Here is a 27,248-nt window from a genome sequence, read left to right on the forward strand (position 1 = left end):
ACAACTGCTCAACTTGGCCACTACAGGGCAAAAGCAGCCACAATCAATATGTAAACAAATGAACATTGCTGTGTTTCAACAAAACTTTATTGATCAACTGAAGTTTGAATTTCATATACTTTTCATGTGTCACAAAACACTTGATCTTTGTTTAAACCACTTGAAAATGTAAAAACCATTCTCAGCTCTTGGACTGCAAAAACAGATGGCAGGTTGGATTTCCCCCATGAGCTACGTCTTTTCTTAGGACATTCTGCATGGTGTAGAAGTTGGAAAGGAACAGTAAGAGCTGAGCGGTACTTTCTGACAAAAGGGTCTACAGAATCAGCTGGTTGACTTCTCTACTCTTTTATAGTTTTGTCCATTTTTAAATCAGAAATACTTTGAAATCAGAAGAACTGAGATAGCAAAAATTATGAAATGTGCTTGTTAGTAGCTGATCATAACAGTGCTGAATGATAAAAAGTTTGTTTTCACTTCTGAAAAAAAACTATTCAATATTAAAGTCTCATTATACAGAAATAAATTCTCTATCAATTTTAATTGAAATGCAATTCTACTTCTTCTCTCTACCCTCTGGACTCAAAATTTGTTGCCTGAATAGTAAGATACAAATGGAAGCAGTGGACTATCAGTTTTCATCGATAAGAAAGAAGGGGAAAATCTATCAAAAAACATCAACAATATTGGTTTTAAAAAGCTAGGAAGGAATATTCACCCCTGGTGGCTATATGAATTAGTGCAATCCCTTTGGAGGTCTGTTAGGAAATTTTACCAAAACTTAAAATGTACATAACTTTTGACTCAACAATTATACTTCTAAGAATTTATCTTAAGAAGATAACCAGACAAGTAAGCAAATATGTATATACAGTTAGTTTGATATTTGGAAGAATTTGGGTTTCTTTTTTAATATTATGGAAGTAGAGATGACTTACAGTGCTGTGTTCATTTCTGCTGGTACAGCAAAGTGATTCAATTATATACATAAGTATATTCTTTTTCATTATATTGAATATAGTGCCCTCTCCCATACAGTAAGTATACCTTGTTCTCTGATCCTATACTAGCATCTGCGAATCCCAAACTCCCAATCCTTCTCTTCCAAAGAATTATTAATATCATGCAAAGACTAAAACTACTTAAATGTCCACTGGTTTAACAGTGGAAGGATACAATGGAATTCTAGGTAGCTATAAGAAATAATGACGTGGATAAGCATTTGAAGTGGGATATACATTTGACATGTACACATCTACAACATATTAAGATAAAAAAGCATGTTACAAAACTGCATACATAAACTGTTTGATCTCAACTGTGTATGAAATGTCTAGATATAGTGTTTGTATAGGTAGCTGTGTGAGAGAGACAGAAGAGAAACAAGAGGCAAAGAAACAAGAGTTAAAAGAATGCATGTCATGGGGTTGACTGGTGATTTTTACTTTCTCATTTATAATTTTCTGTTTATATTATTTTGCAATGACCATGTATTACTTTCATAATTTAAAAAAGACTTATTAGAAGGTACAACACCATGAGTGGCCCCTAATGTAAACCATGGACTCTGGGCAATAATGGTGTGTCCGCTGTAACAAATACCCCATTCTGGTGGAAATGAAGCCAGTGAGGGAAGCTGTGTATGCATGTCTCATGGAGGTTGGGGCAGGGGGGAGAAGGAGATATAGAAACTCAACTTTCTGCTCAATTTTCCTGTTAACCTAAAGTGCTCTAAAAACTAAGTGAAAGTGAAGTCGCTCAGTCGTGTCCGACTCTTTGCAACCCGTGGACTGTAGCCCACCAAGCTCCTCCGTCCATGGGTTTCTCCAGGCAAGAATACTGGAGTGGGTTGCCATTTCCTTCTCCAGAGGATCTTCCCAACCCAGGGATTGAACCCAGGTCTCCCACATTGCAGGCGGACACTTTAACAAGGCTATTCTTAAAAATACATACTAAAACATGCAAACAATTCAAAAGTTCTGTTCATTAGAAACAATCTGAGCCCCACAGAAGTGAATGTGAAAGGCTTCAGAATACTGCACGTTGCTCAGTGTGTGTGTGTGTGCGCACATGTGTGCGCGCGCGCGTGCATGCATGCGTGTGTGTGTGTGTGTGGCGGTGGGGGGCGGGGGGGGACATGAAGTCCAGTGTTTGGCCTGCCAGCAATTCCCCACCAGGAACTGACCACAGAGTACTCTCCTCTTTCCAGAACCTGACTGTTCCATGCATTCACCCTGAGGATACTCTCCTGTTTCTCTCCTGTTATTTCTGATATAATGGCATGCTTTCAGTGGAAACTTAGAGGACTGAAGGCTGCATAAGATAGTCAAGGGCTCAAGAAAAGCAATTTAACACTTTCTCATAGATTAGCTTTAAAATGGAGTTCTAGTGGAGGCGAAAGACCAGGTTGCTAAAAGATAAACTGGTCTTAAGGGGCTGTAATGGACGAACAAATGCCAAGTGAGATTTTAATGATAAGCACTATCTGTGACATTAAGAGGAGGCATTCTGATGCAAGTCAGAGGATAACACCAAAGTTAGAATAAGTTAACGGGGAAACACTAAATTTTACCTGGATTTTTATTTTCTTTATAAGAAATATGTACATTATAATTTTTGCTTCCTATACTTTGCCAAATACATACTTCCACATGTGTATGTCAAATATATCTACTTCTATTTTAACAGAGCAAAAAGGTTGAGAGGTTTCTATATGGAATATAGACCTCAGAGTTGAAACCATTTGAATGACATCCAGATTTTTTTTTTAATTGCAGGGAAGAAAATCCAGCCTTGACAAGAACTAAATCTTTAAACCTGACTAACAAGAACTGGCCGTGTTATAAGGATTCCCACTACGGCAGAACATAAGGAGAAGTATCTTAAATTAACAATGGGATGTTAACAGGAAAAACTGAATCTCTAATATCTAACACATCATGGCTCCAAATTATACTTTTTAAACAAGCTACTACGAATTCATACTTTTAAGAATTTCAAGGCAAATGAAACCTAATTAACAAAAGGTACTATTAGTAACTTATATAAAATGCCCAACAATATCAAATTGTTATGTTGAGTAAAGCAGGTACCACAAACTTAGGTTTAATATTAATGACATTTGTTCAACCTTAGATACACACAGAACTAGAGTACGTGTTTTCTGGTTCCTCACCAGGATTAATGCTAACCTGATAAAGCATGTCTGTTGGTTTCCCTTGTGAAACTTCTAAAATTAAAAATACAGTTTATTTTGGAACATAATTTTGTGGTTCAGACATTTTTAAGCATTTGGCCATTATCTTGAATAATTAAATTTTGTTTTTGGTTGGGCATTTTTTCCACAAATACAGCACCCTTTTAACTTGAAAGTTGTGAAATAACAAAGTAATTACTCCCATGGTAAATCATCATTTCCAAAGTCCCCTTAGGAAATATCACTATATTTATTATAAGGGATTCAGAGAAACTCTCAAAATTACTGAGAGAAACTGTTAGAATTCTCAAGGCAAGAAACACTGTTCACAGCACTGAGAAAAAGAGCAACATACCACAGACGGACAAACACCACAGAACTTCTTGACTGAAACTCCCCAGACATTTCCCAGGCGAATTTTATTTTTAGGCTTTTATATATTTACATGTTAAACAGATGTGATTTCCACCTAAGACAATCTGACAGGAATGCTTTTCCTCACCACCAAAAAAACTTCTCTGGCTGGGAGTCATGCCACTGAGTTCCACAAGAACCTGAGGAGTTTCATGGAGGCTGCTGACCTGAATTAGATTTAATAGAAATGCTTAATTCACAGGCAACTCTTCAAGAAACAATAATAAGATATTTTATCTTCACAGCTTTCTTCATGAGATTATTTTTTATTCTCCCCATTTTTAAATGGAGGGTTTTAGGGCCCAAAGGTTAAGGGCCCTACCCAGGTCACAAAGGCAGGATTTGAACCCTGGCTCAGTCGGTCAAAGAATCCAGCTGTAATGCAGGAGACGGACTGCAACACAGCCAACCTAGGTTCGATCCAACCGAGTTCGACCCCTGAATGGGGAAGATACCCTGGAGAAGGAAACGGCAACCCATTCCGGTATTCTTGCCTGGGAAATTCCACGGACAGAGGAGCCTGGCAGGTCCATGAGGTCGCAAGAGTCGGACACAATTTAGTGACTACACCAGCGCCACCAAACCAATGAAGCATTTCTAACTGCCTACTGTCAGGCAGCAGGACACATGGACACGTGGTTCTGCTCTGACAACACCCTCCACACGTGTGCCCACAAAGGGAGCCACTCCCTCTGGTCTACCTACACAGCTTCCCGGCATAAGGAGTGTGTGACCACTCCCCATCTTCCAGGATCATTGAGAGAATGTGAAACAAACAGAATGAAAGCCTTTCTAAAAAGTCAAAGCACTATACAAACACGGCTTCTCAGGTGGCTCAGTAGTAAAGAATCGCCTGCCAATGCGGAGACACAGGTTCGATCCCTGGGTCAGGGAAACTCCCTGGAGAAGGAAATGTCAACCCACTCCAGTATTCTCACCTGGGAAATCCCATGGACAGAGAAGCCTGGTGGGCTACAGTCCATGAGGAAGCAAAAGAGCTGGACGCTACTTAGGGACTAAACAACAACAACTATATAAATACACAGTGTGCTAAGTATGTCCAACTCTGAATGTTTCAGCAACACAGAGATTCCTTTCTAAATGACAGAAAAGATCCTAACTGTACTTTATTGATATTAGCGGCCACCTTGGTGTGTCTTTTACTGGCGTTCGTCTGCAAGCCTGTAAGTGGCAGACCAAACTCTCAGCTGCAAAGCAAAGCAAAGCAACCTGAACGAGGCAAATAAAACGCCAATTTGACATTTATTGTTGAAGACAGCAAAGCACTTTCAAACTACAAATGTGAACAGCAATCTGTATCCAAGGAAACACATTTTCTATTAAAAATATTCTTTATTTTAAAGAACATGTTAAGTTGACTGATTAATTTCAGAAGGTCAAATCCTGAGAAGATAAATCCTTTAAAATAAATCGTTTCAAATCCTTTAAAAATGTACTGAATTCTGATAAGCAAAGGACAAGGAGCATTTCTTACCTCCCACATGTATACATTATTCTTAACCTGAGATCTTTTTTTCTTGTCACCGATAAATGGCCCAAACTTTTTGCCTTTTAAAATTGGTTTAGTGGCCCAGACACCTAGAAAATAAAACCAACAGTTTCACAATGCATTGTGGTTAAAGACTAAAGCACTAAAAGCAATTCAGTTTCACAAAATACTGAAAAGACTAATCACCCTAAAAGCAAGACAATGTTAACTGAGATCACAGAAAATCAAATTAAATCAAGTATTCAAAGGGGATTTTTATTTTTCTTCTTAACAGTCTTCTGTATTCTCCTAATAGCCTGTAAAGAATCTATATTGTTTTATAAGTAGGAAAGATTATCTTATGGGTTTTTTTTAATCCTTACATGTAAAATTACCCAGATAGCATAATCACAAACACTTGGAGAAGAGATAATCACAACAATTAAGAGAAAAAAATATCGAATGCAATAAAAATGCAAAGTTCCTCTTTCTCCTTTTCTACAGATTTCAAATTGTCAAAAAAAAAGAAAGAAAAAACACCCTTAAATGGTTAGAAACATAGTGTCCTATAGTAAACGTTTTTGAAGTTTCTTTGCTCTCTGCTCTGTTTCCTGAAAGCTTAAACAACTCACTCTTCAGAGTTTAAACCAACCAAGACGTATGCTGCTTTGTGGTATTCTCAGGGGTATTTCTATAGTCTTCACAGTGACCATAAGGCAAACAAGATGCAGAAGCAGTGGGTAAAACAGCAGGAGACACCCGTCGATGGACCCAGTGCCACAGCAGCTCTTACTGACAGCACTGCTCTGAACATGCTCCCTTGCCTTTTGGGCTCAATTTCCTCATGTGCAGATGAAAGCTGTGGTCTCAGCCAGTGGCTCAGCCATGATGAACTAATTCCACCACCTGTAAATCTGCTATGAATCCCATTTGATATCCCAGCTAATAACTAATTAGTGGAGAGATAAAATCAACCACTTTCATGAACAAATTACTCACTGAATAATTCTCAGCAAGAATTAGGAAAAGCATTTATTAAAAATTTATTCACACATATATATCAGAATATCAGAAGAACACCTTTAAAAAAAGAAAACAGGACATAAACATGATTTCTTCTAAGACTGTACTCTAACTTTTGTAACTTATTTCCTTAGCCTTCTATCTAAAGATTAGAACACAAAAACAAGACTCAATACAAAAAAGCTTGGCTATATTCAACAAGAAATTCTAGGAAGAAGCACTGGGACATGCTCATCATTCAAATACCCACTGAGGCCCATGAAGAGCATCAGTTACTGGAGGCATAAAGATAAATAAGAAATGAAGGCACTCACGATCAATGCAAGTGATGGATATGAAAACAAATACAAAATAATGAAATAAATATAATACCATCATCACACAAATCACAGTGAAATCAGAGGCGGAAGCAATACATTCTGTGGGAAGAAGAGCACTGGGGAGACTCAGAGGAAGGGGCTGCTCAGGCTGAGTCACGAAGGAGGGTGGGTGTGTGCGAAGGTGTTCCTGTCCACCCTGGATTCTTAACTGGAAAACAAACTCTTCAAAACAAGCCAAGAGTATATATGTGTTGCTTTTGGAGTGAGCTCCCCACCTGAGAAGCCCCCAGAGGAAGCCTGGCCACAGCCCGCTCTCCCTGCCCTCTCCTCCCCTGACCCTAGCACTCACCAATCCGAGTTTTGTCAACAGCAGATGGGAAAAGCCTCACTTCCTCCGGAAGTCCTCGAAGCACATGTTCAGGTACCTCGGCCAGGGTCTCCGTGGTTGCCACAGGCTCAGCTGCGTGCTGCAAGTCAAGAAACAGAAGGATAATACCAAAAAGAAGAAAACCTAGTTCTGTTTTGACTTTTTTTTCTGGTCCAATAAACAAATATGCAAAAATGTAAGTGAAACCTAAAGCTGGCAAGCCAGACTAAAACGATGATGTCAAGCATTTCAGAAGGTGCATTTTTGCTTGTTTGTGAGTCTCCAAAGGAAACCACTGTAACCTTCAAGCACGTCTGTGTTCATTTCGTTTGCTCCAGCCACCTGTGACCATTTAAAAAATATGTAAACCTTCGGCACCATACTGTTTTAATCTCCCACAGAATCTGGTAGCAAATTACATCTTAAGCTTACTTTTAAATCAAAGACTACCATCAGCATCTTGGGATGTTAAAAAAAAATTAACACTCCCTATTTAAGTGAACACTTTTGGCACATGCTGTAAAGGCCATGCCAGCCAACTGGACGCCCATCCCATCCACGCTTTCATTCCTCCACCAACAAAAGCTTGACAATTTCCAGCAAGAACACTACAATTTATTTTGGGCCCTCCACGGAAGTGTGACCTTTCCAGGAAACAGTACTATATCACCGTATACCAAGTAACTAAACAGCAACACCTCCTCAAAATTACAGTCTCAGAGAAATAGAGAATTTAGAAATTACTAAGTATATGCGAAAATTCATTGTAAATATTATATAAAATTTCTATTAGATTTGTATCTGAAGGAATGGAAAAAAATAGAAATCTAAGGGAATAGAAAGGGGAAAACCGAGTCAACTCATAGATCATGACTGTTATTCTAAAACTTTCAAATCAAAGGAAAATCAGGTGGCTATTAACTGGCACCACACAGACCCTAAAGAATTGACGTGCAGATCACGACCCCGCTAAGAATGATAGGTTTTGTAGTCTGAATGTTCTTTATTTTACTTCGCAAAGGGAAATATTTCTGAAGGACTTTCAAAGGGACCAACATAGGCAAACAGCAAAGTGGAAGTTTAAGTCACTCAGTCATGTACGACTCCTTGCAACTCCAGGGACTATTGCCTGCCAGGCTCCTCTGTCCATGGGATTCTCCAGGCAAGAATACTGCAGTGGGTTGCCATTCCCTTGTCCAGAGGATCTTCCCAATCCAGGGACCAAACCCGGATCTCCTGTATCACAGGCAGGTTCTTTCCTGTCTCTCTGTGCCAGCAGGGAAGCAGCAAACTCCAAGATAAAATGATTAATTTTCCCACAATGACGATCTTGTAGTTCTAAGAATGCTTTGTGCCAAGGAGAGAGTATCATTCAAATTTCTATACTCCTAGCATTTCAACTTAAAAAAAATATCAACAGGCTGCTTGGAAAGAAGTAGATCCCACAACAACAAGCAAGTCATTGTGAAAGTCTGCTGCTGCTGCTGCTGCCGCTGCTAAGTCGCTTCAATCGTGTCCGACTCTGTGCGACCCCATAGACGGCAGCCCATCAGGCTCCCCCGTCCCTGGGATTCTCCAGGCAAGAACACTGGAGTGGGTTGCCATTTCATTCTCCAATGCATGAAAGTGAAAAGTGAAAGTGAAGTTGCTCAGTCCTGTCCGACTCTTAGTGACTCCATGGACTGTAGCCCACCAGGCTCCTCCATCCATGGGATTTCCCAGGCAAGAGTACTGGAGTGGGGTGCCATTGCCTTCTCCAGTGAAAGTCTACTCTGCTATTTTGAGTTGGAATGTACAAAAGTGGGCACATAAGGCCTGGGGATCGTTCCCTGGATAGGGCAGATGTGACGGTGTGTGTACTCCAGAAGCACACACACTTCCATCCTGCTTGATTAGGCCTTGGTCCTGACAGTATCACCAAGCACAAGTTCAACACCTTCCTAAACATGCGAATATCAAAACTGCCCCAGAAAATGATCTTATGGTATTTTTTAGTAGCTAAAGTGTGAATAAATTTAGCACACAAATTTCTCACTTCTAAATACAGTACTCTCATTTTTAAAAAATTTTAATCTATAAACCAGAATTTTGGAAATGTGACTAAATTTTTCAAAAGAGGGAAAAGGTATTACATTGGTAACTGATATCCAAGCTACATAATAATTATTTCTAACTTGGATAAATTAAGCAGTATTAACAGGCCATAGCCACAGTCATTAGCACATAGCCAGTTAGTATGGTAAGTGGGAATTTCCTTCCTCTTTTTCAGAGTGAACCCTAGAAAAGATTCTAAAGGATGTGACACCATCTGACCTTCCCAGGAACTTTGAAAAGACAGTGTGTCAGCTAACTCAAACTAATACTTCCAGGCACTATTACGATAGCTACTCAAAGACTTAATGTGTACTGGAACTTCCTTGGGCCTCCGTGCAAGGCACTGTGCTAACCATCTTGTGTGTAAGACAGTTTACTCCAGACAGACCAACAGGAAGGCCCTGTTAGTGCCTCCTCCCAGCTCCCTGCCCCACTACCACACACACACAGAAGAGGAAATTGAGGCTTAGGGAAGTGGTCCAAGCTGCCCAAGGACAGGAACTGAGTCTCTGTCTATCCCCAGAGCCCAAGCCCATAACCACTGTGGTGTTTACAGTTAAAATTCTGCTAGATCGGCTTTGAGGTCCTAATGTAAAACATGGTGACTCTGGTTGATAGCACTGTACTACAGAACTGAAAATGCTAGGAGAGTAGAACTTAAATGCTCCCTCCTCCTCCCTAAAAGAAAGAAAAAGAGAAATATGCAAGCTGATGGGTGTGTTAACTAACTGGACAGTAGGAATCCTTTCACAATGTGTAGGTATATCAAACCACCACAATGTACACACAGTTTAAGTATCTTACAGTTTTGTCAATTGTACCTCAGCAAAGCAAAGAGTTCAAAAGGAAAAGATTCTGTTGAAATACAATCTAACAACTTCTGCCCTAAAATCTCCAAATTTCCACAGAAATGTCAACAGGAGATGGTAACGTAAGGCAGGAATGGTCATCCTCACAGGAAATTTGTAACTTGAGTCTAAGTTGGAGACCATCTATATTAAAATTTCTGAGACACCTGGGAATATAAAGGATGTCAGCAGAAGTACCATAGGAAAAAGAAACAAGAAAAATTCCCATATACATACTTACTTGCCTTTAGCAAATCCATGATTTTTAATTTGGGCTCCTTTAGTTAGAAGAGGAATGCTTTTTTCCTGTTTTAGTATCCTTCACACTACAACAGGGCTCAACTAAAACCCGAGGACCTCCTTCCAGACACTGGCCAGCTCCAGGGCCTTCCTCTCACCTCTCCAGCTGTCAGAACCTCCACTGTGATGCCTACTGCTGGAAACTGCAGGGAACATTTTTTAGGAAGTCAGAAGTAGAGGTAGGATGGCTTGCCTAAACAGAACCATCCTCTCTCCTTCCTTATTTTTCCTTCATAGCTCTTATCACAATTTTAAATAATTGCTTGTATAATTATGTTTACTGTACCTCCCCCATCAGACTGCAAGGAAGACAGATGGCATCCACCTTACTCCATGCTCCATTTTCAATACTCAGCAGCAGACCTGAAACATTTGTCACTTATATACTTGAATGAATAAGTGATTCTTGCAAGTTAACTTAAACTTTTTAGAAAAAAGAAGGCTGGGAAAGCACAGCTGAGTCATCTATCTGAAAGTATTTTCTCTATGCATGCCTGAATTTGAGATAGGTATTTCTGGGTCAATGTAAGGATTCTTTTTCAGAAAATGTGGCATGCTCTCGATTTCAAGCAATCATTTGACAAGTAAACCTTTGGAACAAAAGCATATTTAAAAGAAAATTTTACTTCTCAACATATCCATAATTGGGAAACTGGGGTTTTATACATATATTACATGTAATACTATAATCCAAACAGGGTAACCTTGGTTCATACACTAAAGAATCACAGGCCTGGGACTACGTCTCAGGTTGATTTTCTCTAAAAGAAACTGAAGCGTCTCGATTTATTACAAGATTTCTGAGTCCGTTCTGTGGGCCAGGTAATGTTTTAAGCATCACACATACCTCAATACTGTGTCACTCTAGCGAAGAAGATGGACAAAATTAAACAAAGATATACAGTGCTTGGTAGCTATTGATGCTCTGAAGAGAAATCAAGAATGAGAACAGGACACAGTGAAGGGAGAAAGGAAAAGGTGTATTTCAGACAAAGTGCTCATGGGAGACCTCTCGAGAAGCAAGAAGGAAATTGGGTGACAACATGCAGGAAAAACAGGCCAGGAGAGGACCTTGCTGAGACAGGAATAAGTGTGGTGAATTCAGGGATCAGACAGGCAAAGAGACCGACATGTCCAGAGCTGTGGCGGGGGAGGGACGCAGGGTAATGCCACTGGAGAGACATGAACCACACAGAATGAGAGGGGCAGAGGCCAGGCTGCACACTCCTCCCTCCAGACGGGCCAGCAGCCTCCCAGAGGCCCATCTCTGCTGTCCCAGAATCAAGTTCAATTCAGTTCAGTCGCTCAGTCGTGTCTAACTCTTTGCCACCCCATGGACTGCAACATACCAGGCCTCACTGTCTATCACCTACTCTCAGAGCTTACTCAAACTCATATCCATTGAGTCAGTGATGCCATCCAACCATCTTATCCTCTGTCATCCCCTTCTCCTCCCAATCTTTCCCAGCATCAGGGTCTTTTCAAATGAGTCAGTTTTTTGCATCAGGTGGCCAAAGTATTGGAGTTTCAGATTCAGCATCAGTCCTTTCAATGAATATTCAGTACTGATTTCCTTTAGGATGGACTAGTTGGATCTCCTTGCAGTCCAAGGGACTCTCAAGAGTCTTCTCCAACAGCACAGTTCAAAAGCATCACTTCTTCAGTGCTCAGCTTTCTTTACAGTCCACCTCACATTCATACATGACCACTGGAAAAACCATAGCTGTGAGTAGACAGATCTTTGTTGGCAAAGTAATGTCTCTGCTTTTTAATATGCTGTCTAGGTTGGTCATAGTTTTTCTTCCAAGGAACAAGCATCTTTTAATTTCATGGCTGCAGTCACCATCTGCAGTGATTCTGGAGCCCAGAAAAATAAAGTCAGCCGCTGTTTCCCCATCTATTTGCCATGAAGTGCACAAAGAGCTGGACACGACTGAGCGACTGAACTGAACTGAACTGATGGGACCAGATGCCAAGATCTTACTTTTCTAAAGGTTGAGTTTTAAGCCAACTTTTTCACTCTCCTCTTTCACTTTCATCAAGAGGCTCTTTCAGTTCAGTTCAGTTCAGTTGCTCAGTCTTGTCCGACTCTTTGTGACCCCATGAATTGCAGCATGTCAGGCCTCCCTGTCCATCACCATCTCCGGGAGTTCACTCAGACTCACGTCCATCGAATCGGTGATGCCATCCAGCCATCTCATCCTCTATCGTCCCCTTCTCCTCCTGCCCCCAATCCCTCCCAGCATCAGAGTCTTTTCCAATGAGTCAACTCTTCACATAAGGTGGCCAAAGTACTGGAGTTTCAGCTTTGGCATCATTCCTTCCGAAGAAATCCCAGGGCCGATCTCCTTCAGAATGGACTGGTTGGATCTCCTTGCAGTCCAAGGGACTCTCAAGAGTCTTCTCCAACACCACGGTTCAAAAGCATCAATTCTTCGGCGCTCAGCCTTCTTCACAGTCCAACTCTCACATCCATACATGACCACTGGAAAAACCATAGCCTTGACTAGACGGACCTTAGTCGGCAAAGTAATATCTCTGCTAGTTCTTCGCTTTCTGTCATAAGGGTGCTGTCATCTGCATATCTGAGGTTACTGATATTTCTCCCAGCAATGCTGATTCCAGTTTGTGCTTTATCCAGTCCAGCATTTCTCATGATGTGCTCTGCATAGAAGTTAAATGAGCAGGACGACAATATACAGCCTTGCTGTACTCCTTTCCTGATTTGGAACCAGTCTGTTGTTTTATGACCAGTTCTAACTGTTGCTTCTTCACCTGCATACAGATTTTTCAGGAGGCAGGTAAGATGGTCTGGTATTTCCATCTGTCAAAGAATTTTCCAGTTTGCTGTGATCCACACAGTCAAAGGCTTTGGTATAGTCAATAAAGCAGAAATAGATGTTTTTCTGGAACTCTCTTGCTTTTTTGATGATCCAACAGATATTGGCAATTTGATCTCTGGTTCCTCTGCCTTTTCTAAATCCAGCTTGAACATCTGGAAGTTCACAGTTCACGTACTGTTGAAGCCTTGCTTGGAAAATCTTGAGCATCACTTTGCTAGTATGTGAAATGAGTGCAATTGTGTGGTAATTTGCGCATTCTTTGGCACTGTGTTTCTTTGGGATTGGAATGAAAACTGACCTTTTCCAGTCCTGTGGCCACTGCTGAGTTTTCCAATGTTCTGGTATACTGAGTGCAGCACTTTCACAGCAACATCTTGTAGGATTTGAAATAGCCCAGAATCAAGGCCCAGGCCCATTTCAAAGATTTCTGAAACTGATCACTGTGACAAGTACAGTAGAAACTATGAGGAGTCTCTATTTACCTGTTATGTAACAAAAAGTGTAAGAACTCTTGAATTCCCTACTTAGCGAAACAAGTTATCAGTGAACTGATCTGGAATGGTAGTATCAGATTTAACATAGTAAGATTAAGTTAGTAAGCTATGTAGTTATTAACTATTAACTGATCTCCTTAATTCTATGTCACAAATTCCTATCTCAAAGTGAAAGTCAGTATCCCCTCTCTGCCCCAATCAATGGCCACAAGCATCCTGCCCATCACTCGGTCACTAACAAACACCCCCCGAGTGCTGGCACATCCTGGCAGGTAAGACACAACGGTTAACACAGCTGACCCAGCCCTCCTCCTCAAGACCACCAGCAGAGGGACTGCTCCTGCTCTGCTTCCTAACACAAAAAAACCTTATAGGTATTTGGAGTCTCCAGTTTTGACTTTGCTGCAGAGCCTCTCAAAGGTCCTCTATGCTTTCTTGTGATACTCATCCTCTGAACAAGGGTGACCTTCCAAGCTGAATGGTGGAAGCTCAGGGAACAGGACTCTCGCGCCTTCCTCTGGGCCAAGCTCTGTGCTACCAAGCACTTTCCACACATGGCCTCAGAGAGTCCTCACCATATTCACAGCAAACACTGACAGTACTTAAGGTACTAACCAGGCACAATTCCAAGCTCTTTCTGCAGCACCTCATGTAATCTTTACACTACCACCCAGCGGTGGGTCCTGTTATAACCACATTTTACAGATGAAACTGAAACCTGCCTGTGCTCACAGCCAGTAAGTGGCAAAGCTAGGATTCAAACCCGAACAGTCGGCTTCAGGGGCAAGACTCTCAAATACCATATCACAGAGTCATGGAGCCAAAGTAAACCCATACAGGTGTCCACATTTTCACTACTAAACCATCACTGCAACCCGGAGATGCCTGGAAAGTCCCTTTCTGGCATCCATACGGTCAGGGCCATTTTTATAATCATTCTAAGACGCCACCTGCCTTTTTGACTCTCAGGTGTGTACAGGGGAGTTTTCTGGAGCCTTTGACATATGATGATGTCATCATTCCACTGGCTAATAGAATGTGTGATTGTTTAACCTTGTGTTTTCAATATTCTGAGTCATGAATAAGGCCTATAGTCTGACTAATATCACTGGACCATGTTGATTTCCTGGTGTTGATACTGCACTGGAGTAAAAACGTTACCATCAGGGGAAGCTGAGTGCAAAGGATCACACAAGGCTCTACTATTAATACTTTTACAATTTCCTGTGAATCTATTTCTCCCTAAAACCTGTTTCAATTTCACGGGAAATATCTAAATACATAATTGACGTAAACAAAAATCTTGAGGATGGCTGGACTAAGGAAGACCACCCCTGACCTTCTGGCACATCCTAGCTCAGTACCAAGAGGCAGAGAACAGGAGTGTGTGGTGACAAGAGGATCAAGGGAGGAGGCCGGAGCCACACAGTCAGGCCCCCTCACCCCCACAGCTTCCTAAGTACGACGGGAGGGGCTGTTCCCCTACAGGCACAAGGGTTTGGCTTTTTTTAAGGGTTTCATGGCTAATCACTAAAGAACAACAACTAAAAGAGACTAGAACAAACTGAGATATATTAAAGGCAACAGCTTTTTGTCCCCTTTGGGCTCCTGTAAGAATGGACAAGGAAAACAGAGTTCTTACCTTTTGCTTTTAAGCCCCAGATGGTGGGACTGCTACCATCTCAGCAATGCTTGGGGATTCCCAAACAAGTGTGTGTGTGTCTGTGTCTGTATCTGTGTGTATGTGTGTGTGTGTGTGTGTCTGTGTGATGGTGGGGCTGCTGCGATCTCAGCAAAGGCCTGGGGATTCCCAAGAGAGTGTGTGTGTGTGTACACTGTATGCCCCTCCCCATCCAGAGGAAGCCTGTCCCCACAGTCCTACCCAGCAGGGTCCCTATCAGGCCTGCTTCCCACTCTTGCCTTTCATTGCACACTACACTCTGACATACTTACAGTCTGGCCTGGTTGATGGTCTCTCTAGCAAACAGGTCCCAGACACACTGGGCAGGTCTGTTTCACTTGCCTCACACCCAGAGCCCTGCACAGATGCCTAGCTCAGAGCAGTGGTCACTGAGAGCAATCAAACAAACAAGCGTCTGACAGTCAAGTGCCAGGAGGTACCGGAGCCATGATGGCTTTAAGAGGAGATGGATTCAGCTGGTAACAGAATCCAAGGAAGTGGATGAGACCAGGAAGCAGAGAGCAAGAGAATGGTGAGGACCAGCCCTCAGGACACCACTGTTTCAGGGTCAAAGGAGCAGAGGAGACCTAGACGAAGACATCCCAGAGGCAGGAGGGGCACCAGGAGCATGGTGTCAGAAAGGCCAGGAAAAGGTTCAGGGAACAGAGGGAGGTCAACAGTCAAAACACTGCTGGTGAGCCTTTAAAATATGCTGTTTCTGATCCCTCCCTCCAATGCCCGCTGCCCATCCGTTAAACCTGAAATAGCACAGCAATTCCCATTTTTCCAACAGATGTCCAATTGGTGCCCCTCGTGCCAGCACCAGCTACCCTAGGAACCGAAGAAAGCAACAAGGAGGAGGCGGGGTCCTGCCTATTTGCTAATGCAGGAGACTGATGGGGAGTTCCCACTGGGACCAGTGAAAGAAGACTGTGATAATCAGAGATAAGGAGGGAACTCTGTTTTAGTTAGGGTAGCTGGGGGTGAGGCAGGCACATCTCAGAGAAGATGATAGAGACTTGGTCTTGAAAGATGAGAGGGAGCCATGTGGGAGGACTAAGCGTTCCAGAGAAACATCCTGAGGAAACAAAAGCTTTGGCAAGTTTACGAACCAAAAGAGGTCAGGTCAGAGTGAGCCAGGAGAAAGCAGAGGCGGCCGCCACCAGGTGCTGCAGCACCTTCACCACCAAGCCTCAGAGACCAGCCTTTGGAGAGCATGGGGCACTGCAGGGTTTGGAGCAGGGGCGTGACAAGATGCGATAAAGCCTCAGTGCTTCACATTTATTACTTGCTTACTCTTGCCCACAATCACATGGGATGGGAACCACTGCTATCCCTATTTAGCAGGTGAGAACAAACACCGAAAAGGCAGTGACTTGCCCAGGTTCACACAGCTGGAGAGGCAAAGCCAGGACTGAAGGAGAAATATGAGTCACAAGACAGCAAAGGTGAGGCAGAGCTCAGCTGCCCTGTAACCTTCTCTAACGAAGCAGTAACATCTGAACAAGAAGAAAGGTAAGCCTCCTGCCATAGTGCCCTCTACAGTTATGTAAGGAAATGCTGCTCGAGTTGCTAATTTCTTTTTCAAATTTCAGAAATAACCTAACATTTGCTAACCAAAAGACAATGTCCTGGATTTTATAAAAGTTGCTATTTACCTAGTAGAATACATGATTCAAAATGAGATTTAAGTGCTGTCATTATTCAATGCATTAGTTTCCTAAACTACACGTTCTCTAATTGAGGTTCAAGTTATAACAGATTGGAATCACTTTACTTGGAAAGCTTTTTTAAGTCTTTAACATCAAATTGGTATTTAGAGTTACCTACAAAAAATAAAATTCTATATTAATGATATGCTACAACAGCAAAAGTGGTTCTGATATTTTATACCATACATTTTTAGGATTACAAAAAAAGCAGGAGAGACACTGAAAATGAAAGATAGCAGCCATCCCATAGTTTCACCAAATCTTTAGAAATATTACAAACAGATTTCTCTAGATGGTTAGATGGTCTCCCATAAAAGATTTCCTGTAAAAGGAATAAATAAACCATTAATATGCAGAACCAATGGATCAATCTCAAAAACATATGCTGGCCAAAGGGAGATAAACACGAAGGAACACATACTATATGATTTCATTTACCTGGAAGTCTTGAACAGAAAAGACCAAACCACAGGGACAGAGAGCAAGCTAGTGGCCACCTGGGGTGGAGGCTGAGGGGTGCAGAGCAGCAAGAAGGAACTTTTGAGGATGATGGAAATGCCCTATATATTGAGAGTGGTGGGTAGTGCCATGAGTGTGAACATTCGTCAACACTCTTTTGAATGAGTCTATTTTACTATATGTAAATTACACCTCAAAGTTGATTTTAAAGTAAAATAACGAAGTGAATCCTACACTGTCTCTTTAAATCATGCTAAAATGAAACTTGCTCCTTGGAAGGAAAGCTATGACAAACTTAGACAGCCTATGAAAAAGCAAAGACATCACCTTGCCCATAAAGGTCCATACAGTCACAATTTTGGTTTTTTCAGTAGTCATGAATGGATGTAATAGTTAGACCATAAAGAAGACTGAGCGCCAAAGAACTGATGCTTTTGAACTGTGGTGCTGGCGAAGACTCTTTTGAGAGTCTCTTGGACTGCAAGGAGATCAAACCAGTCAATCCTAAAGGAAATCAACCCTAAATATTCATTGGAAGGACTACTGCTGAAGCTGAAGCTTCAATACTTTGGACACCTGATGAGAAGAGCCAACTCACTGGAAAAGACCCTGATGCTGGGAAAGATTGAAGGTAAAAGGAGACAGAGGCGGCAGAGGATGAGATGGTTTGATAGCATCACCAACTTAATGGACATGAATTGAGCAAATTCCAGGAGACAGAGGGAGGACAGAGGAGTCTGGTGTGCTGCAGTCCATGGGATCACAGAGTCAGATGTGACTTAGTGACTAAACAACAACAACAAAAATGAAAGTTTAATGCTCCAAGAAAATAAAGAACGAAAATGTCAATGCCATAGAAAAAATTCTTCAAGGTTTTTCTTTAACCCAAGTCAAGCATTATTTTGCTCAAAAACCTCCACAAATGTCCCATCTCCCTAAGCAAAGCCCACTCTGGTCTTCACAATGACCACAGGTCTGATCCAATACCACATGTGGCCTGGAACCAGTCTGCTCCACCTGCTCTCCAGTCTCAGATACAGACACTGGGTTTAGCACATAGCAGAGCAGTGGCACTGGCTGCTATTACATAAGACTGCATGTGACATCTCATACTAATGTCCTCATTTTTAAGAGTATAAGAAGAAACAAGCTTTACTGACATTTCACTTAAATTTCTATCAGTAACTCCTTTTATACACTTCACCCAGAGATTGATTGCAAGTCACTGTATCAGTTTTAACCTATTTAATTAAAGCGCCTCGTTTCTTAAATATCGATTTGACCAAAACCAGCACTGGGGTGGAGGCGGGGGGTGGGGGGTGGGGGGCAACAGCAGTAGGTGACAGGAGAGTTCAGATTCAATATCCCTTAAGTACACAACATAGCATATTCACAATACAATACATATTCTTGCACAACAGACTAATACTAATCACCACAGCAATTGTTGTCACCAGCAAAAACATCTGAATCAGAGAGTATTAAAACACTCAAATTCCATGGAAATTCTTTTTTGTTTAGACTTGCAAACAATATTCTTGGTTACTGTTCTAGATGCTGGGGAAAAAAAAAATAAAATGAGCTTTAGCCTCCTGAAATAGCATTAAATTGTACTTGGTTAAGGAATGAGTGAAACTGCAGAAAGGATAAGCAGATAAGACAAAGAACAAGAAAATCACATACACCATCTTTGCAAGAGAACAGCAGTCAAACAGTTCCAAAAACACATTAAAAAGTGCCCTCTTTCAGAAGGCTGGCAGGTCCATTAGGCTGTCCAGCTGAAGAAGCTGTCCTCAAGTATGGTGTTAATAGTGAACAAACATATTAGCACACTCTTGCCCACTAACAATCTCATCTCCCCAAGGCAGGAAAAGTGACATTCTACAAAACCAGAAATCAGAGTATGTCTCTGTCCAGTGGCTTCCCATTGCATTTATTTTTTAAATGCATTTATTTTTGGTTGCACTGGGTCTTTGTTGTTGCGTGCAGGCTTCTCGCTGTCGTTAACTTCTCTTATCGCAGAGCAGGGGCTCTAGCTGTATGGGCTCAGCAGCTATGGTTCCTGGACTCCAAAGCGCAGGTTCAGTGGTTGTGGCATGTGGGCTTAGCTGCTCTGATGCATGTGGCTTCCTGAACCAGAGAGCGAACCCATGTCTCCTGCATTGGGAGGCAGATTCCCATCTATTGTGCCACCAGGGAAGGCTCCTCCATTGCATTCAGAATAAAAGATAACTTCTCATGGCCCTTAAAAGTGAAGTGAAAGCGTTAGTCGCTCAGTCATCTTTGACTCTTTGCGATCCCATGGCCTGGAGCCCACCAGACTTCTCTGTCCATGGAATTCTCCAGGCAAGAATACTGGAGTGGGTTACCATGCCCTTCTCCAGGGGATCTTCCTGTCCCAGGGATTGAACCCAGGTCTCTTGCATTGCAGGCACATTCTTTACCGTTTGAGAATACCCAGGAAGTCCTACAAAACTGGCCCTCACCTCTCACATCAACTTCATCCTATCCAGAGTCCCTAAGGCTCACCAAGCACCATCCCCGGCTACTCTCTGTTCCTTGAACCAGCAAGCTCATTCTCACCTCACGGTCTATGCACTCACTATTTGTTCACACTGCCAATAATTTTCTTTCCCCAGAGCTACACACATCTGGTTCCTGGTTATTACTTGAGTCTCTGTTCTATTTTTAATCAGTTCTTCAGAACAGCCTTCCCTGACCATGTAATCCAGAGACCCTTCCCCCATCTTCACCCATCATTCTTTATCACATTACCCTATTTCACCGTCTTCACAGCAATTTTCACTATCTGAAATTATCTTGTTTGTCATCCTGCTTTTTAACTGTCTCCCTCTAAGAGAAGGTAAGTTACAAAGCACAGCCCTTGCCTGTCTAGTTCCCTGCAGGCAGAATTCACAACACATGGGATCCAGTCTATGCAGGACAAAAGAGGGGACGAGAGAACATTCAGAACAGCTAAAGTAATGCACTCTGGATCTTTCCATTATTCTGACAGCTTATTACAATTCTAAGAGTTGGATCTGCAGCATCAGTGATTAAAAGCTTATTTCAGTATGTAAAATTTTAGAACAAGTTTGGAAGGCTAAATTGCTTTGCTACTCATTACTGACAATACCATGGATGATTGATCAATATATTAAGTTGCTGCCGGTGGCTCAGCAGTACAGAATCCACCTGAAATGCAGGAGATGAGGCAGAAGCCATAGGTTAGGTCCCTGGGTCAGGAAGATCCCTTGGACAAGGAAATGGTAACCCAGTCCAGTATTCCTGCCTCGAAAATCCCATGGACAGAGTAGACTGGCATCATGGGATCGCAAAGAGTTGGACACGACAGCAACTAAAACAATAGCAAATCATAAATCTATTATACTGACAAAGTTTCATATATTCATAGCAATGAGTTATATAATGGTTCTTAAAAAAAACTGTGTGACTCAATAAGTTAGTCATCAAGACACCTGTATTAAACCATTAGGGCTTAAAACTACAAAATGTTATACATCAAAATATCTTGATAAAGCAGGGGAAAATCACTGGGCTCTACCTAAATAGTTATAGTTCTCTCCTCCTCCTAAGCACCTGATGGGTTTGCACTGCTTTCCCCTCTTGAGTTTTAAATTAGATGTAGCCATAGGAGTAACTTTGGCCAATTATGTAAAAGACATGTGTACTGACACAAAGCCTCCGTCATCCTTGGTTCTTAAGCAACTATTAATACAATAGTAGATCCATACTGGATGTTAGCAAGAACAAGAAATCAGTTGCTGTATAAGATGCTGAGATTTTGGAGCTGCCTGTCTGTAAGTACAGCATAACACAACTCATCCTGACCAGTGTGGCAGTATAGTGTGGGAATCAAGAACCTGGGCTGTGGAATCTGACCAGCCTGGGTGTGACACAGAGCTCTGTCACTTAATATTTGAGAGATCATGGGCCTCTGGCCTTAATGTCTTCATCCATAAAATACTTCTCATACCTACTCTTCATAGAGAGTTAGACACGAGTTGGACACAACTTAGTGACCAAACCACCACACTCTTCATACAGTGGCTGCAAAGACTTGAGTTAGGAGAATATATATGTAACACACACTACAGTGCCCGGCATGTTGATTCAGTACTCACTAGACAGCAAGTGGCATTAAACTTTAGCACATCTACTTTAAGCCACTATGAACATATTTACATTATGGGACTTGGTGGCCCTGGATGTTCTATAAAGTAAAGCATTCTAAACTCTGGGACAGCCAATTATAAAGTTCTGGTTTCTCCTAGAAAAATCTAGGAAAAGATAAGAATTGTGGAACATCTCAGTTAACAGGGATGGGTATGGAATGATAGTGAAGCAAGCAAAACATATCTACGATTTGAAAGTAGAAAGAAAAGAAAATGGAGAGTGAGGGGAGACGGTACAGGGTCTGGAAAGGCTGGGTTCTAAATTAGGAAGATAAGGGACAATAAGAAAAGCTTAAGTGCTGAGAACAGACAGAAAGAGAAAATAAGCAAAGAGCATGTGGGCCTAGAGCTTTGTGGATCCCAGGGCTAAAGGGGGAGATACAGCCTGGCCTGCTACACCTGCAATGCCTTGGAACAGTGATTGATAAGACAGCAGTTCAAATAGCTGCTTCAACAGTCAGTGCTTAAAATGCCAGAAGGCTTTGGACTCTGTGGTTTCTTCTAAAGGACTTACTTGTAAACAGTATGGTATGCTGACTCCCAGGATCCTTCAGTCCCTAAAACTCAGCTGTCAGGCATGTATAAATGACAGACTCCATGATATTGTCTTAGAAACTTACATACCAACCATAAGATTCACCAAAGCAATGCTGACCAGGCCCTAGAGAGAAATATCTAACCCTAAAGTCATCATCAAGATTTTCATTAAAAATTAACCCTGTTCAAGTTAAAACTTGCTTAATATCTAAATTTTTGTGTAGTTGTTTCGAGGCTTTTCAGGCACTTACTGCTCAATTTCACTGGCTGAAAATAAAAATAAACACAAGAGGGAAAAACAGCAAATGTCCTAAAACAATTCATAATTTTTAAAAATCATGGAGATGGGACAGTTGTTGAAAAATACTCACAGATTGTATGTCATGATATAATAATCAGGTCTCAGTATCATAAGACTAATACTCTTCAAAGAATAAAAATATAACTAAAGATGCTGAAAATTTTACTATAAAAAGTGGACATTTTTATAATCCAAATAAAAGTTTCATCACTACCAGACCACTAAAGTTACACCCAAATCAGAAATGTGCTAGCCGTTAGAAACATAAGAGGACCCTTTCCCACTGATATTTGGCATCAAAGGGAGTCCTCTGCAAGAAACCGTAAAAGAGCCAAAAAAAGAACTGGTCATTGCTCCAACTCTTTGAATGTCATGTGGACTTTCCTTAAATGCAAGTTCTTCTGATATAACTGCAATATTAAAGCAAAAGTGTGAGGTGTCAAACAGGTCTAAATATACTTGAAATAAAATATTACTAGCTTAGTACAGTTAGCCACCTGAAATAAATGACACTGAAGAGTGATGCAACCTAAGTGATGTCAATATTTAGATTCCGCTTTGGAACCTTTCACCATCATTCCAGTCCAGAATCAAGACTCCTCTAACAACAGCTCTGAGACAGTAGAAAAGCAAGTTCCATGAGGAGTCAAGATCAGCATTAAGACTCAATCTTAAAAGAGGAAAATAAATGAACTTTATGACATGTATATGCACATAACTTTGATGGACAGTGACTATGAAAAAATCCATTCTATTCTCTTTTTCCCTCCCCCATCTCGCCATTTCAAAAATAATTTGCCTTCAAAAGCATGTCAGTAAATCTGCAAGCTTTAAGAATAATAGAAACCATGTGCCCCATGTGTTCGCCAGATTCATTTTTTATGATGTATGGTCCTCTGCATTAAAATCAACAAATTTTTGATAAAGTAATGAAAATAAATCAAAAGAATCCATTCCAAAAATTTCACATCTCTCAATCTCAACAGAGGACTGAATGTATTAAACCTGGTCACCTAATGAAATTGGACTTGTGATCTCCAGCAAGAGGCACCTGTAAAGAATAAAAAAGGTGTCTGAAGTTTCAGTTGATAAAGATATTTGTCAGTTGAAAAATGTTTTCAAGCCTGAGAGTTTTAAGCTAAGCACCAAAAATTACAGACTTCTCATATTTAAGTTCTTTCCTTCATATTAAAAAAAAAAAGTTTTATAAAGATGTCAAGAGAGAACGCTTCTAATATCCATACATTCCTGTAACTGCAAGTGAAAAGATATTAAGACTAGAAAACAAGAATCCTACCTTAGAATATATAAAATCTACATAATTGGTTCTACTTATCAGAACACCCTTAAGGCTACAGAATTATTTAATCTCCAGGTAATCCCACACCCTCCTGTAAGGAGAAACATATCTTATGTTTCAATATCCATCCTCTTGTTTTTATTCTAAATTGGTTTTTAAAGGACAGAAGGCTTAAAGTTTCCCATTCAGTTTTGGTCTCTGAAAATAACTTTCAATTTTCTCCTTGCAACCAACGAGTTATTACAAAATAAAAAGCACTAAAAATGGAAGCTTAATAAGCTTCAAAACAAAAACAAAATAACACCAGAGAAAGCAAAAAAAAAAAGTAAGCCTGAACTGAGGTCCCTAAGAATGCCACAGAAACGCCAACTCACGCCAAGACAATGCACACTCCATTCCACGAACAAACACACACTATGAAAATGACGAACTAATGAATGGTATTAAGCAACAGAAAGGAAAATCTAGGAGGAATGAAGGTGTGTGTTACTATCTTTTAAAAATTAAGAACTGATCTAACATCTAGATAATGTATTCGTATAAATTCTTATTTTTAAACTCACCTGATTCATTTTCAATTCCTGTTGTGTTCTGAAAAGATACACACAACAAAGAAACTTCTTTGATTACATGAGCCCTAAAAAGAAAAACAGACAATTGTGATATGTACCTGCCTACAAATTTACAGTGATTTAAAACCACATACAGAACTGTAGAGTCTGCTCAAAGGACTATTCATAAAGCAACTCCGTGCTAGATCAACTTCAATCTACGCTAAGAACTTACTTTGCAGATTTATTATCTACAATAAAATAGATGTCTTACTATCCTTTACTGGGGCTTCATTGTACTCTACAATTGAAAGCAGACTCATTAGAATGACATCAGATTTTTTCTTTGGAACTGAAGCATACCTAAGAAGAAATAAATTAGCTTTGTTAGCAGAAACACAAAGCAGTGCTGAGTAATTTATTAAGCAATGTAAAGGTTCTTCTTTGACTTACATCAATACTGTGTTGAATACAAACACAATTAGACCCCTATACATTATTTTGTTTTTCAAGTTCCTGAAGCAGAAAGGGTGAGTTTACTAACATTTCCATGGAGACTTCTCTTTGAGAAAAAGAATGGAAACCTTGTAGTAAAATGCAAATATTTTAGTAAAAGCTGTTTGGAAAGAACTACAATTACTCCTTTAAAATTTTTCTTCAATTTATTCATAGTATAGGAATGGGAAGACAGAATTATTTCTTGCAAATGCAAATGACATCCTTGTTCCTAAAGAACAATCTCTGAAGATGGTCCTTTCTGCAACCTTCTCTCTTAGGAGTCATTCATAATCTATGGAAATCATGAAAGTAGCACTGCCACTGTAATATTCCTGTTTTCATCATGCATATATACACATCATTAAATAGAATTCTATTTCTTCACGGATTTACCTACATTCATGTTTCTTTCCTAGACCCACAAGACTCACGTTGCACTTCATGTTCTAACTGCTAATACCCCAGGAAATTATAACTTCGGGACATTCTTCATCCTAAAACATACTGCCTGGCCCCTATCACCAAGAACAGTGCTTTGACATTTCTCCCGGTTTCATTAGTAAGGATTATTTCAGATTTTTCTCCTTGAGGTCTTTAACCACACTCACCTGAACACCTTTAACAGTCAAAGGCACTGTATTTAAGTTAAGGCCTAGTCACCTGAACTAGTTTTTATTCATAACTGGCACAGGTAATGTATTTGACAACTTGCAATTTGTTAGAAAGCTCAGTGCTAGCCAAATCAATATACACTCTGCAGAAGTAAATACGCAGTGAATATGATTTCAGAAAACTGGTAATTAACCCATGAAGTTCATTCCTTTAACTTTGTAATATTCAGCATCTTTCTCACATACATTTAACATGTCCTTCCTTAGCATACATATTCTTCACTGAAATTAAGCCTTTTCTATTATGGCTATACAGTTCCACCAGGAGGGCCCTGGTGACACCTGAGGCACCCAGGAGTGAAAGAAATGGCAGGGATTTCATCTACCCTCTCACTACACTTTTATAAATGGATTTACTAACACTGGCCATGAAGACTAGCTTTCCGGGGGAAGGAAAAAACCCCTGTAGTAAAATGCAAATGTTTTAATAAGAAAGATCTTTGGAAAGATGTTTTACCATTTCCTTTGCTCTGTCTTTTCCTTCTTGCAAGAATCATTGATTATCATTAGGAAGCTTCCTCTAAGACAACCAGGCTCTGGGCTACCGTCACAAACCAGCTCAGTTAATTTTCACAAGGTTAGTTTCTCAACTAATGACAGAGAATCAAGAAAGCTAAAATTACTCGGTAACTTTTGTTTCTGCTATGGCTTCTGAACCATATTTCACCAGCTTTTTTATTCCTGCCTCACCTTGCACCTACTATATGCCAAGCTCTACTTTTGAGCAGTGAGCAGACAGATCCCTGCCCTCTAACAAATAAGCAAGCAAAATGTGTAGTATGTCAGATACTCAAAGTACTTTTGAGAAAAACAGGCACCTGGAGAGGGAGACAGGAATTATCATCTCTATCGCAACACTGGCCAGTTAATCCATCACATGGTCAGAGAAGGCCTCACTGAGAAAGCAGAAAGTGAGGAGCTGAGAGTCAACAAGGGATGGAGAAGAAGCATCATAAGAAGTAAGACTGTACACAGCAGACAAGAGGCCAAGTGCAGGACACAATGGTACAGAGTGGGGTGGAGAACAGGAGAGACAGATTTAAGCATAAACTTTGCAAGGTAAGCACTGTTCACCAGAATGGCTACAGCTTTTTCATCCAGAGATGGAAAGCCACTGGGAGGCTTACGGTGGCAGAAGCAACCTAGCGTGACTTAGATTTAAAAGGAGACTGTAAGGGAGTAGGGTGGAAGCGAGCAGACCTCTTAGGAGGCTAATGTCCCCATTTAGGCAAGAGATGATGGGGTCTTGGCCCACATAGGAGAGATGGGACAAGTCAGCAGATCCTGATCTATTTTTAAAATACAGTCCCCAGGATTTGCTGCCAGATTTGATGCTAGGTATGGGGGGAAAAAAAAAAACAGAGGAAGTCAAAGATGACACCAGGGTTTTCATCCTAAGGACATGGAAGGATAGAGCAGCCATTTTCTGAGACGCTATCTCCTTCTTTCCATCTGCTTTTCACTTATTTTCCCTCTTTATTTAATAAATTTTCCCTCCCTTTTCCTCCCCTTTCATAGTTGCCAGCTCACAGGCACAAACCAAACAACTCAGATACTGTGACATCTAAAAATGAAGAGCTAAAATATTAAAGTACTTAAAACATCTTACTCTTTCATTTATTTCCATGAATCTCAATTTGTTAATGAAAAACTTGTAATTCAGATTGTTACATGAGTTAATAATAATCTGACTTTCTACACTGTCTGTTTCCTCTCTGTCCAAATTAGACGGCATTCATACTTTCTTCCGGAGAAGGCAATGGCACCCCACTCCAGTACTCTTGCCTGGAAAATCCCATGGATGGAGGAGCCTGGTGGGCTGCAGTCCATGGGGTCGCTAAGAGTCAGACACGACTGAGGGGCTTCACTTTCACTTTTCACTTTCATGCACTGGAGAAAGAAATGGCAACCCACTCCAGTGTTCTTGCCTGGAGAATCCCAGGGACGGAGGAGC

The 27,248-nt window shown here is 40.9% G+C and overlaps 1 protein-coding gene across 6 annotated transcripts in view; it reads right to left on the reverse strand.

Annotated features, from left to right (window-relative positions):
• PRDM2 (PR/SET domain 2) overlaps positions 1 to 24,186 on the reverse strand; it is a 112,912-nt gene extending 88,726 nt beyond the window's left edge. For all 6 annotated transcript variants that reach the window (XR_008200716.1, XR_008200717.1, XR_008200718.1 and 3 more), the window contains exons 1-3: positions 24,138 to 24,186; positions 6,792 to 6,909; positions 5,106 to 5,209 (exon numbers count right to left, since the gene is read on the reverse strand). Coding sequence is in view for 3 of the 6 variants with exons in the window: in XM_052653495.1 (XP_052509455.1) it covers positions 5,106 to 5,209; positions 6,792 to 6,909; positions 24,138 to 24,146 (231 nt within the window). In the remaining 3 variants the exon portion in view is untranslated. The remainder of the gene's footprint in view (positions 1 to 5,105; positions 5,210 to 6,791; positions 6,910 to 24,137) is intronic.
• Between the last annotated feature and the right edge of the window lie 3,062 nt (positions 24,187 to 27,248).

This window comes from Budorcas taxicolor, chromosome 16, assembly GCF_023091745.1.
Source record: "Budorcas taxicolor isolate Tak-1 chromosome 16, Takin1.1, whole genome shotgun sequence".
NCBI lineage: Eukaryota > Metazoa > Chordata > Mammalia > Artiodactyla > Bovidae > Budorcas > Budorcas taxicolor.